Raw genomic sequence first — 13,900 nt, 5'->3', positions numbered from 1 at the left:
ATAAAACAATTAAATGAATGCACAAAAAAACAGCCAGCACAGGCACAAAGGGTAATGGAATCATCTATGGACTACTTACAGGAGAAAGAGTAACAAGCAAACACAGAGGCATGCACACAGACAACAGATCATCATCCAGGTATCACACCTGCCCTGCGCAGACACGCTTCATCATCAGAGCAGCAGTCAAATGACGACATGCTGCTAGACACACAACTGAGAAAAACTGGTTTCCACACAACGGCAAGACATTAGCTCAAATATATCACTCCTAAAAGATAATGGTCCCCCAAATAATAATGCAGGCTGTCCTCCTCAGTTATCCCCTGGGTCTAACCTGTCATCCATCTACTGGTGCTCTGAAAGCTGCTCCTCCATCCAGTGCCTTTTGTAGGAGTCATTCAATCGTTGTCTCCCCTGACACTCTGCCATTAAAGATTCAGGCCCTGTCCTCTTCTGGCTCAGCTTCCCTCCCAGGATCTGTTGTTGCTGCACCTCACAGTTAGTCCACAGCTGAAAATAAACAGGGATCAGATCTGTTTGGTATTAGCTCTTACGTGTTTGGATGCACTGTGCTGTACCTTTGTCTTGAGTGAACTGGCTGAAGCAGCGTGCTCTGTGTGGTTCATCATGGCTTCACTGGAACTAAAGGCTGTAAGGGCTGCGCAGGTTGAATGGGCTGCAGGGAAATCTGTGACTTCCTGGTAACTTGTCACACTGGACACAGATACCTGGAAAAGCAATGCCACCCGGAATTCACCCTCTAACCATGAGGGATGCTCCCTCTATCTCGCTCTCTCACACACGCGCACGCACGCACACACACGCCTCTGGTAGGGAACATGTCCTTGTGAGCTCTTCTAGCTTGGCATTTAAGTCGATCAGGTGCTGTTGCTCATCATTTAACCTCTTCAACTCTCTCTTCTGCTGCCACAGCCTCTCTTCCAATAACTTCTCCCTGGCACTGCAACACAGACACAAGCATTAATTTACCTTCAGTTTGAAACTGTTTGGATCGAGCAAAATGTAGACTTCAGAAAGGCACATCTTCTGTATCTTAATCGCTCTTTCTCAGAAACATCTTTCTGAGTAGAACACCTTGATTTGTGATCCATTACCTTTTGTTAAAGCTAACTAACAAAGCTAGCTAATAACATTACCAACTATCACATACATTGAGGAAGTTGAAACCATTATTATAGATACAGAGCCAGTTTAGAATGTTTAAAATATTTTCACAATGTCATAATATTCTGATCTTTCCCCATTTAGTACAAGCTGACCTGAATGTCAGTCCGCATTTCTAACTTGCTTCACACATATTTCTTCCATTATTCTGTAATGTCTGTAGCAAATCAGGTATTCCCTTCAAAGCCACCCCCCTAAACACAAAAGGCGGTAGGTTACTTTATTAATATTATTATCAAAAGATATAAACAAAGACTGAAATTGATTATCAGTACACACTGCGCCTGTTTGTTTGTAAAAGAAAATAAACAATGTGCCAAAGGGGGTTATCTGGTTCTCATAATGTTAGTTCTTCACTCTGACTCACCCCTGTGTATTGTGATGCTAGACAGAAGATTTAAGAGGACAAGCTCAACTGCTACTGAGAATCCTCACATTCTTGTGAGGCGGCTATGAAGAGACAGCTGTGGAAAGTCTGTTGAAGTCCTTTTCCACCAAAAGACAAAGCAACTGGACCTAAATATCCCCGTTTCAACTGTGATTATTTCAGCATCTCTGCAGGTAAAATGAGAACCTTCAGGTTGTTTTTCATCGGGCTCATCTTCATCATGGACATGTCCCTTTCGGTAAGTACTCATTAGAAGGAACTATGTCTATGGACTACTCTTTCTCATGTTTGGTTGATTTTGATATTGGCCAACTGTAGCCTACTGCCAAGTTATTTATGCTACTTATACTACTTACTGCTATACTGTGTGTGTGTATGTATAAAACATGTCTGTGTGCATGTGTACATACATACCACACGTACATACACTGAGTGTACAAAACATTAGGAACACCTTCCTAATACTGAATTGCACCCCCTTTTGCCCTCAGAACAGTCTCAATTCGTCATGGACTCTACAAGGTGTCGAAAGTGTTCCACAGGGATGCTGGCCCATGTTGACTTCAATGCTTCCCACAGATGTGTAAAGTTGGCTAGATGTCTTTTGGGTGGTGGACCATTCTTGATACACATGGGAAACTGTGTATTTGACTCAAACCTGTGCACCTGGCAACTACTCCCATACCCTGTTCAAAGGAACTTCAATATTTTGTCTTGCCCATTCACCCTCTGAATGGCACACATACACAATCCATGTCTCACTTCTGTCAAGGCTTAAAAATCCTTCTTTAACCTGCCTCCTCCCCTTCAGCTACACTTACTGAAGTGGATTTAACAAGTGACAACAATAAGGGATGATAGCTTTCACCTGGATTTACCTGATCAGTCTATGACATGGAAAGAGCAGGTGTTCCTAATGTTTTGTCCACTCAGTGTATATGTGTGTGTAGTCTTCAGATGAATGCCAGCAGGAGACAGTGCGGCTGCGGGCCCAGCTGAAGACTCTGGAGGTGCAGGTGATGAAGCAGCAGCAACAGCTCATCCAGACTCTCAGCAGCCAGAGGACTGAGCAGCTGGCTTTGTACCAGGACACCTTCCATGACCTGGGAGATCATCAGTATAGAGGTCAATAATCGTTTTTAAAATTATTTTATTTCTAGTATGATTGCAGAATTCATAGTTTAAAACCATAACATTTGTGAAGTAAACATCCATAATCTCATCAGTAATCTGTATTCAGACTGTGCCCAGATTTTCAACGCTGGGAACAAAGGCAGTGGGTTCTACACGATCAGACCCATGACGAGCCCGAGCCTGGTCAGGGTCTACTGTGACATGACTGAGGGGGGAGGATGGACAGTCATCCAGAGACGCTCAGATGGCAGCCAGTCTTTCAATAGGTAAAACACAAATACGACTCAGATGTTATCTAATAATAAGATTACAGTAACATTCTTCTGTATGTGAATGAGTAATGTGTTGTCTTCATATCTAATCTGTATGCAGGCCCTGGAGTGACTATCAGCGGGGGTTTGGTGACCTGCAGTCAGCCAGTGGGGAGTTCTGGTTGGGGAATGACAACTTATATTACCTAACTTCACAAGGTAAATGTCATATTTTACAATGTCTGCAAAGTCAAGACAAACAGTGAGAGCGTGACAGAGAGATGAGAAATTAGAGTTTTGACTAAAGGCTACCATCACTGCTTGGCTTTAGGTGACTACAACCTGAGGATCAACTTAGCTGACTTTGAGGGAGTACAACGCTATGCAGTGTACAAAAACTTCAAAGTTGCAGATGAGAAGGTGTTGTATTCTCTGGTTTCATTTTTACACCTCTGCTCAACAAGTGTCCATTTGGAATGATGACGACGTTGTCTTCGGGTGATGCTTCTATCTATCTGTGTCAGCAGATCATGGGGAAGATCTCAACTCCACACTCCTTGTGTCCTTTCTCCTCTCTCTTGTCTCTTTCTCAAAACCTATTGGATGAGAAAGCCAGAGGTCTCGCCCCTCTGACCTTCTCCTCCAATGGGTTTTGAGGAGATGAGGAGAGAGAGGACGTGAGGAGGATGCATTTGAGATCTTCCCATGGTCAAGATCAGGGGTATTAAACTCTTGCCTTAAGAGGTCCAGTGCCTGCTGCTTTTCTGTTCTACCTGATCATTCATTGCACACACTCAGGAACAATGAAACAATGCAGTGGAACTGGCTTCATGGTCCAGAGTTGAGCTTGAGGGGCAACTCATCAGTTGTTTCCTTTAGGAAAAAGGAAAGGAAATAACAGATCAAAGGTTAAACAAACCAGGAGGAAGACATTCTACCAATATGTCAATTGTATGAAAAACCCAAAATTCTATGATGCAACTCATCCCTCTCTCAGAGTTTTGCTTTCCATACACATATTACAGTTGAGGAGTTCGTTTTTGGGGGGTTTGCATTGTGCTCACTATATTACCATCATGTTTATCCCCAGGAGTTTTACCAGCTGCAGTTTGGTGAGTTCTCTGGTGACTCTGGTGACTCTCTATCAGGCAGTTACCACCCAGAGGTCCAGTGGTGGGCCAGTCACCAGGGAATGAAGTTCAGCACCTACGACAAAGACAACGACCGCTACGAACGCAACTGTGCCCAGGAGGACAAGGGAGGCTGGTGGTTCAACAGGTTCTTCATCCTCATTCTCTCTGTCAATGGTCTAGGCAACTAAAAGGGCTACTTTGGGAGATGTCACAAGTTCTCTCTTTGGACAAGTTCTCTCTCTCTAATCTAGTCATTCAAAGAATACATCATCTGACATCATGACAAATACAATACACTTCATGATTCTTTATTTATCCTAATTCTTGCTGTTCTGTTTCAATTCCACTAGATGTCACTCTGCCAACCTGAATGGCTACTACTACCACGGTGCCTACAGTGCTGTGACAGACAATGGAGTCGTCTGGTACACCTGGCATGGCTGGTGGTACTCCCTCAAGTCTGTAGTCATGAAAATAAGGCCGGCTGCTTTTGAGCCCAATACTGTCTGATCCTGTGGATACAATCCAATGAATGTAGGCTAAAACAGTGTATTATTTAGTCACATAAACTACAGTGTTTGAATTAATTCCAGCTCACAATTATGTGCTCTTATCATTCTCAATAACTGCCTTGCTTGCAAATCTGATTAAAGGATTCCTTAAAATGTTTTATTTCTTGTTTTTCTGTCTCACTGTCTATTAAAATGTCCCTAAAAAATAAAACCAGCAGGGAAAGACGAATGGGCTGTCGACAGTGAAAGCCAGACACACTATTTCAAACACTTTCTAAAAAGAGGAGAGTGCTTAGGCTTGGTGAGTGGTGTGTGTGCAATAATTAGGACTAGGCCTACCGTCTTCAAACGAATACAAACTGAAGGCTCTCACCTCAGGCCCTGACATCCAGGGCTACTCTTAGTAGGCAGTTAGCATACATTGTCAAATGTTGCAGATAGAAATGCCATGAAATGAAGAATAGAGCCAACTTTATTCCTTAATAGATATAGAACCTGTAATATGGTCTGTGCCTTGTTAGCATATTCGACATTTTATTGTGACATGTTTGTTCTACAGCTTATTTCTATCTGAACATTTCAAAACGTTGCGTCCTGCTGAACGCACCCAATGTGAGCGCGAACTCAAAGAGTGGCTCCTGCAGCAAGCTACGCGCCTATTCGGCCCATCTGGGAAAACCATTCGATTTGCCCATATCAACTCAAACATGTTTCATCTTGTATGATTTTTCTACATACACGTAGCAATTAACAGAAGTTAACATTTTCGTTAATTTAGTTTACAGTAGGCTCGTCTTTTAAAGATTTATGAAAACATATGATAGCATAGGAACCTCTAGAAAAAGCAACAATTCAAATACAATGTTCAACCTGAATGGGCAGTTATCTGGCTAAAGTAGCTGACGAAACTCCACTCCCTCACCATGGACTCGCGAGTTGCGCAGCTGTCTAAGGCACTGCTTCTCAGTGCTGGCGGCGTCACTACAGATCCTGGTTCGATTTAAAGCTGTATCACAACCGGCCATGGTTGGGAGTCCTATAGGGCGATGGCAGCATCGTCCAGGCTTGGCTTTCATTGTAAATAAGAATTTGTTCGTAACTGACTTGCCTAGTTAAATAAATAAAACACAGTCAGCAATTATCAGACTATGTAGACTATTTCAAAGAGTTGTATTTTTGATTTGACCTAATTTCCATTTTTATTAGTTCTGACAACGTTTATACACTCCATCCATCCATCAAGGTCCGAGTGTTCTACAGATTGGACGTGAAGGAGCCTTTTTTTAACGTTTCAAAATTGTCTTTTTGCAACTCATTTTCCAATGGTGGAGTTTATTTTGCGTGGCTGGGTGCCTCAGGTGGGTGGAGATTACACGTAAAGGTATACTTCGGGATTTTGGCAATGAAGCCCTTTATCTACTTTCCCAGAGTCGGATGTCTCTGCATCAAGTATAAAGGAAATGAAAGGTAGTTTCGCGAGTCAATGCTAACTAGCATTAGCACAATGATAACGTCTATGGTGTCTACTAGCTAGCAGTTACCATAGACTGAAGTCATTGCGCTAGTTAGCAACTTCCTTAAAACTGCACGCAGAGACATAAATTGTGTCCAAGAGTTCATCTGACACTGCCAAAATCTTGACGTACCCCTTTAAGGACCAATAGAATGATCTAAAATGACTGAACCCCGCCCACCCGGGGCACCGGGCCATACTAAACACCCAACCAATCAATCAGTTATTTTTTTTATTCCCATTGTGATCGGTCACTAAACCCAGGAGGCCATTTTGAAATATATATATCCCTCCTTGACTTTCTTATTCTGTAAACTAAGACCTTTATCAACTTCCACTTGCAAGTAAGAGTTGCCAAATGTCCTCTTCACTTCAGTTTGCTACTCAAACGAGGTAGTGGCAGTGTTCCCTTTGCTAGCATAGTAAATCGTTTTACCCAATTGAAAGTATACCGGAAGGATGCCCTCGGCAGTGCAGCACTAATCGGTTTGACTAGATGGAATACAGCTACCGGCGTAAGTGACTTTTTCGTAGCAGGTTAGGAGAGTTTATGCAGTAGGTTAGGAGTATTCTGTTAAGGTTGGCTAACATTTTCTCCAAACCTGTTACGAAAAGCCTAAGGAGCTATATGACCTCATGAGAGGAATGAATGACTAGAAATACACCCAGGGTCTATTCAGGCTGTTTTCTCTGTAATGCTCTCATTCCACTTGGCTTGGCTGTTGGTGTTGCTCATAAGCTGCCCTCGACAAACCTGATCTGATGTTCAGTTCATTAGTTCACTATTAAAACACACTGTTTCTCTTGGATCCACATGAGGTACTTTGAGATATTGAGATTTTCCATTTTGGGGAATTGGAGGAAATGATTGGGAATGGAACTTCAGTATGCTCATACCCTCATCTATATGAGAACTCACTTTAACATGTATCGCTGTCTCAACTATTGTTGCATTCTATAATCAAATGTGAAATGCCAACCAAACTAGTATGCATTGCATCTTAGTCTGTGTGTAAGTTCTATTTGAGTATTGCCTCTTTGCGCTGACCAGTGCAAGCAAACAGCTTATCAGAGAAGGTTTCTTGATTTACATTGCCATGCAATACCTCAAAGGTTTTTGTGCACAGTAAGCCACCTTATTTCTGTAACTGTCTCTAACTAGACACAATGGTGTGTCTTTGTCCTCTGTTATCCATAGACCATGACAAGGACCCTGGTTGGCCGTCGCTTTGCCATGGCATGTAGAATGGAATCCCAAAGGTTGACCTGGTGCCCTGTTGTCCCCTGCCTGTGGCCCAGCTTAAGCAATGGGCTTTGGGGCGCTGTCCCAAATTGCACCCTATTTCCATATATGTAGCGAATATGGTGCCATTTTGAACACAACCAGGGTGTCTACTCATAGCCTTGTCTCTGTGTGATGCTGGCCTGGCAGCCCCAGTCCCACATGGAGGGCCAGGGCAGAGTAGCAGAGCGTGCTGGGTGCCTGGGGGATTAGAATGCAGAGCAGGCTGGGTGCCTGGGCGATTAGGATGCAGAGCAGGCTGGGTGCCTGGGGGAATTAGGATGCAGAGCAGGCTGGGTGCCTGGGGGGATTAGGATGCAGAGCAGGCTGGGTGCCTGGGGGGATTAGAATGCAGAGCAGGCTGGGTGCCTGGGGGGATTAGGATGCAGAGCAGGCTGGGTGCCTGGGGGGATTAGGATGCAGAGCAGGCTGGGTGCCTGGGGGATTAGGATGCAGAGCAGGCTGGGTGCCTGGGGGATTAGGATGCAGAGCAGGCTGGGTGCCTGGGGGATTAGGATGCAGAGCAGGCTGGGTGCCTGGGGGATTAGGATGCAGAGCAGGCTGGGTGCCTGGGGGATTAGGATGCAGAGCAGGCTGGGTGCCTGGGGGATTAGGATGCAGAGCAGGCTGGGTTCCTGGGGGATTAGGATGCAGAGGCTGGGTGCCTGGGGGTAGGAGCAGAGCAGGCTGGGTGCCTGGGGCATTAGGATGCAGAGCAGTGTGGGGGGGTGCAGAGCACCTGGGGGATTAGGATGCAGAGCAGGCTGGGTTCCTGGGGGATAAGGATGCAGAGCAGGCTGGGTGCCTGAGAGGATTAGGATGCAGCGCAGGCTGGGTGCCTGGGGGATTAGGATGCAGAGCAGGCTGGGTTCCTGGGGGATAAGGATGCAGAGTAGCAGAGCAGGCTGGGTGCCTGGGGCATTAGGATGCAGAGCAGGTGGGGTACCTGTAATTTCCCTTCAAATCCATGAAGGAAGAGAACAAGTGCACACTTCGGGAGAAAGGAAATATGATTGGGATGCCACCGCTGTGATGGCATTGTTTGACCTCTGTTCCAGTTCATAGTGTGTAGAACAGGTGTAAACCTTCACTGACTACATTTACTTGATTAACTCCAGTAAGGTGCCACTTGTCTCATATCCACCTGCTATGGTCAGAATTCATCATCATTGGCATTTGAACAGTTTTTCTGTTATCACATCCCTGATTTACAGGAAATCTATCCTATGCCACAGTCTTTTAGCATCCGACACTGCATGCACGGGGCACAATGAAGCACATTCACTGGTTAGCCTAGCTAGTTGTTATGTTTCACGAAGACAAAGCTTGTGTGTTCCATCTTCAGGTCTATCTGCTCACAAGGCTTGGTCACACTGAGAGCCGAAGATAATGGGGCATTAATTTTGAAATAATTATTTTAGAAATTTTCTTCCCAGGGCAATTTTCCAGGAAGTATCAGATGTATATCAGATGTTTTTAGAGGTCCTATGACTGAGTCGGTGGGATAGTGTTTCATACCCTGCTATTTCAGATTGTAACAATGATCTGCAAAATTACATTTCATCCAGGCTCTCCTAAGTGTGTGGCTGACTGTGCTCAGCTCATCCAGACCTAATCACTGTTCATGTTGGTGGAGTCTGGGAGGGAGCTGGACTGGGGCTGTGTTGGAACCCAGCCTCACAGGGCTCACAGCTACAAACTTAGAAGCTCAGGTACACACTCTTCTCTCAACATCTCCAGGCTGATCTTGGGAACAAATGACAGGAAAAGTTGTTCCATAATAGAACTCTACTACAAAAACACTAAACTGTCCCCTGGGACATTATTGTATGTAACTTCAGGTAAGCATATTTTGTAATACCTTTTGGAAATGGTTTGGGACGGGAGCTCTTCCATGCTGGTGGCTCGGGATGTGTGTCGTTGCTTACCGAGATTATGGTTCCTCAGGCCATGTTTAAGGACCTTTATGGATTAAGCAGAAATGGCGCTGGTCAGTAGGGTTCAGACCTAGGCCCAATGTTGTAATGGAAGGCATAGTCAACTGTAGGGCTCTTAACCCAGCAGATCATGCACTCTGAGATGACATCGCCAGTGTTTACTAGGCCTAGGGGTATGATGAAGGTCCAGGGGAACAGTCCACTATCACTCTAGGCCTGGACTGACATCCCTGCATATTTGTGCTGTTTTGCTCAAACTAACATATGTTAATCCAATGTATGGTAATAGTTTGTGAGTATGTGTATGTAGGAATGGTCTCTCTCTTGCCCCCCTTGTAAACTTAGTAGTGGAGCACCACATGAGCTGGACCTTGAGTTGCCTTCTGCTGAATGCACAGGCACGTTGTACTGTCTCTGTACTGTCCAGGGGCCTGACTGACAGAGGCTGCTACTGTTGGACTAAGTCACATTCCTACAGGGAGGAGGGGGGATAAAACCAGACTATTCTGCTTGCAGCTCAGAGAAGTCCCTCTCTTCCGCTGTGTTACTGATGCACGGCTGAGTTTGAGTGCCGTGAGGGGGTGTGTACTGTTTGTGTAAAGGGAGCTGTCATCCCAGCAGTGTTAATGCTAGTGCTAGCCACAGGAGGTGTACACAAGGCTACTGGTTGGTTTTAGTGCTGTGGGAAGCACTCATGGGATTGTCTCAGAGAGGGACCTGGGTAAGCTGAGAGATCTGTGGCATGATACGGATACACAACAACACAAACTGACTGGTAAGGCTGCTTTTTTCTCATCAATGATTTTGTTAATGAATGCGTCTCAGAGGAGTGTACTGTATTTGTCAGTAGATTGCATATCAATGGATGATCATGATGTGCTCCATCTTGTATAGTATTACATTATTCCAGTCTAAGTTTTGTTTTCCTTTATTAGTGGACAGCTACAAATGCAAGTTTGAGTTTTTGTCATTAAGTGTTGCTGTCGTGCATAGCGTTTCTTTCCTATATGTGGCTTTGTGCCATATTTCTCCCAGGTCTGGTGGTTGGATTATTCCATAAACATAGTGGAGCCATGGTTAATATCAGGTTGGTCTGCTGTTGTACTTTACATAAAACACTAGCACTAAGACCAAGCCAAAGTTTCCTACTCTTTAAATCCCTGGAGTGAATGATTACCGGTATAAAAGCAATCTCCCAAATGAAAACGCTTGCCAAGGTCCAATGTACAGATTTTTATATCTCTCCTGCATTAGAGTCTTGCTGTACGTCTTTAAGTGGCTGGTGTTGGCTTGAGAAGTCTGGAAATGACTAAGCACTCTATTCTGCCTGTTCCCTAGGAAACCTTTCATTCTGTCACAGAGAGGTGTGTTGTTGCTCAGCCTTAATAGCAAACATTGCATTCAGTTCTGGACTATTGAACCCTATCAATGAAAATGCCTTGATTAATAAAATAATTTAATGTGACAAAATGAGAGAAATGACAGTTAAATCTACAATATATTGTGCATGACAGAGCAAGCCACAGGTGCAGATAACCGTCAGTAACTAAAGTGGGTGGTGATAAATGAATCGGATATATCATTGACAATATGAGCTGAACATACAACCTAAGCATTTCAGAGGAATGGCTGTGACTTTACAATGCCACTGTGTTGTAATTGTATCCCTTTTGTTCAGATCTGACTCAATCAGGAGACAAGACTCTTTCTTTAGTGAGGAAAATTACAATACTTAGCAATTGGAATTTGACATCAAGGTTTTTTTCCCCACTTTGCAATTCCTGCAATTGTGTGCCAGTAACTTTTGAAGCACAACGTATGATTACATTTAATTATGGTTTGTTTCTTGGCGAAATCAAAATATTTAGCCGGTATCACTGATAATGAATATCTTGGTGGTTATAGGGTTTTTTGTGAGAAGGTCCTGAACCCCACACAAGCCACAATGCCAACATTACCAATATGTCCCAAATGTCACCATATTCCCTATATAGTGCACTACTTTTGACCAGAGTCCTATGGGCCATTGTAAAAAGTAGTGCACTATAAAGGGAATAGGCTGCCATTTGGCATGTAGACAGTCTTCCTTGGTAGAAAGGTGGCTGTGTGATTACAATGATCAGCATGTTAGTCATGGCTTCTCCATGATCGAAACCACTGATGTAATTGTAGTCAAGCCTTATGATTTAGTTATAGAAAGGAAGCATCCCAGCCTCTAGATATAACTCTGGAGCTATCTGACATCTACTCCAGGTGTCTATTATCCCCCTCTACTCCAGTTGTCTATCCCCCTGCCCCTCTACTCTAGGTGTCTATTATCCCCCTCTACTCCAGGTGTCTATTATCCACCTCTACTCCAGGTGTCTATTATCCACCTCTACTCCAGGTGTCTATTATCCCCCTCTACTCCAGGTGTCTATTATCCCCCCCTCTACTCCAGGTGTCTATTATCCCCCTCCCCCCTCTACTCCAGGTGTCTATTATCCCCCTCTACTCCAGGTGTCTATTATCCCCCCTCTACTCCAGGTGTCTATTACCCCCCCCTCTACTCCAGGTGTCTATTATCCCCCCTCTACTCCAGGTGTCTCTTCTATAATCCTCACTCCTCTACTCCGGGAGTCTATCTCCCCCCAATCTGTTCCGGGTGTCTATTATCCCCCCCAATCTACTCTGGGTGTCTATCTCCCCCCACCCCCAATCTACTCTCATGGCCTTTGACAGCCGAGGAACACCAGATGCTGTACATTTACTGTTGCCACAGGGAATTATAATTAATTATACCAGAACTTTATTCTCCCCTTTTCTGGATGTTCCTCCTGGGAAAGTAGCTTGGCCTTGTTTCCCCTTCCTCCTCCCTCCATCCCTTCCCTCTCTTATTGAACATGACAGGAGTGCCACAGCACAACTTTTCTTCCAACAATCCAGATTTATGTTGAAATCCCCTATCCCCAAGGATATCACTATGATTGTGGATTGTGTCCCAAATGGTACCCTATTCCCTTAATAGTGCACTAATTTTGACCAGGGCACATACAGTAAGATTCTGGTCAAAAGCAGTCCATTATGTAGGGAATAGGCTGCCATTTGGGACACACTTTGATTGTAAATGGAGCAGACTGTGAACTACTGCACAAAGCAGCCCTTTTTACTACTTGTAAATGTCCAAAGTCTTGCTTTTATTTATTTACCTTGGGTCAGGAACTTTACAGTGTTGGTGAATTGATATGTTCCTGGGCGGGCAGTACCAAGGGGCTAGGACTGGAGGCTTACCAGTCCAGTGAGCTAAAACAAACACAACAGGCCTGTTTAGATTTGATGTCTAGTGGTTATGGTGTCAAACCCATCTGAGCTGGTTTCCCCAACATCAACCCCAGCATGGGTCCACATTAGGGTTGTGACTGCGCATGCATCATTCCCCACTGGCCACACGGCTCTCACGCCTCAGGCATCGGGGGGGGGTTGTTATAACCCTAATGTGGACTCATGCTGGGTTCTATCAGTTATTTCGGTCAAAGGGTATTGTTATAATTGTCAAATCGGAGGGCATGTTGTCCGGTCCTCTGGCAGTCTCTATGGGGGTGCCACAGGGTTCAGTTCTCGGGCCGACTCTTTTCTCTGTATATATCAATGCTCTTGCTGCGCGCGATTCCCTGATTCACCTCAGACGACACCATTCTGTATACTTCTAAAAAATAAAATACTATGGTAATAAAATGGAGTGTCACTGCCATGATGTCCAGTGTCGGCGTTACCATCGACACTTCAGACAGTTGATGTCCAGTGTCTGCGTTACCATCGACACTTCAGACAGTTGATGTCCAGTGTCTGCGTTACCATCGACACTTCAGACAGTTGATGTCCAGTGTCTGCGTTACCATCGACACTTCAGACAGTTGATGTCCAGTGTCTGCGTTACCATCGACACTTCAGACAGTTGATGTCCAGTGTCTGCGTTACCATCGACACTTCAGACAGTTGATGTCCAGTGTCTGCGTTACCATCGACACTTCAGACAGTTGATGTCCAGTGTCTGCGTTACCATCGACACTTCAGACAGTTGATGTCCAGTGTCTGCGTTACCATCGACACTTCAGACAGTTGATGTCCAGCGTCTGCGTTACCATCGACACTTCAGACAGTTGATGTCCAACTCGGCGCGTTACCATTGACACTTCAGACAGTTGATGTCCAGTGACACTTCAGACAGTTGATGTCCAGTTACCATCGACACTTCAGACAGTTGATGTCCAGTCTGCGTTACCATCGACACTTCAGACAGTTGACCGGCGTTACCATTGACACTTCAGACAGTTGATGATGTCGACACCAGCAGTTGATGTCTGCGTTACCATCGACACTTCAGACAGTTGATGTCCAGCGTACCATTGACACTTCAGACGTTACCATCGACACTTCAGACAGTTGATGTCCAGCGTCTGCGTTACCATCGACACTTCAGACAGTTGATGTCCAGCGTCTGCGTTACCATCGACACTTCAGACAGTTGATGTCCAGCGTCTGCGTTACCATCGACACTTCAGACAGTTGATGTCCAGTGTCTG

At 44.8% G+C, this 13,900-nt stretch overlaps 2 protein-coding genes across 10 annotated transcripts in view; both read left to right on the top strand.

The window, feature by feature from the left end:
• Positions 1 to 1,588: 1,588 nt before the first annotated feature.
• Positions 1,589 to 4,766, top strand: fgl1 (fibrinogen-like 1). Its single transcript, XM_035758082.2, has 7 exons — positions 1,589 to 1,814; positions 2,527 to 2,701; positions 2,817 to 2,976; positions 3,083 to 3,180; positions 3,293 to 3,381; positions 4,052 to 4,239; positions 4,445 to 4,766. Exons 1-7 carry the CDS (start codon positions 1,755 to 1,757, stop codon positions 4,602 to 4,604), a joined length of 930 nt encoding a protein of 309 aa, XP_035613975.1. The 5' UTR covers positions 1,589 to 1,754; the 3' UTR covers positions 4,605 to 4,766.
• A 1,581-nt stretch (positions 4,767 to 6,347) lies between these two features.
• Positions 6,348 to 13,900, top strand: part of mtus1a (microtubule associated tumor suppressor 1a) — a 64,278-nt gene continuing 56,725 nt past the window's right edge. For 5 of the 9 annotated variants that reach the window (XR_008087369.1, XR_008087368.1, XM_052488031.1 and 2 more), the window contains exon 1: positions 6,348 to 6,634. The gene's annotated coding sequence lies outside the window, so the exon portion shown is untranslated. Of the gene's footprint in view, positions 6,635 to 9,971; positions 10,114 to 13,900 lie in introns of those variants that run through there. The other 4 variants (XM_035758098.2, XM_035758097.2, XM_052488030.1 and 1 more) reach the window with 3 other exon arrangements.

The sequence above is a fragment of the Oncorhynchus keta genome, chromosome 30, assembly GCF_023373465.1.
Source record: "Oncorhynchus keta strain PuntledgeMale-10-30-2019 chromosome 30, Oket_V2, whole genome shotgun sequence".
NCBI classification, from domain to species: domain Eukaryota; kingdom Metazoa; phylum Chordata; class Actinopteri; order Salmoniformes; family Salmonidae; genus Oncorhynchus; species Oncorhynchus keta.
The sequence above is the reverse complement of the archived record's forward strand: the minus strand, read 5'-3'. Positions and strand labels throughout refer to the sequence as shown.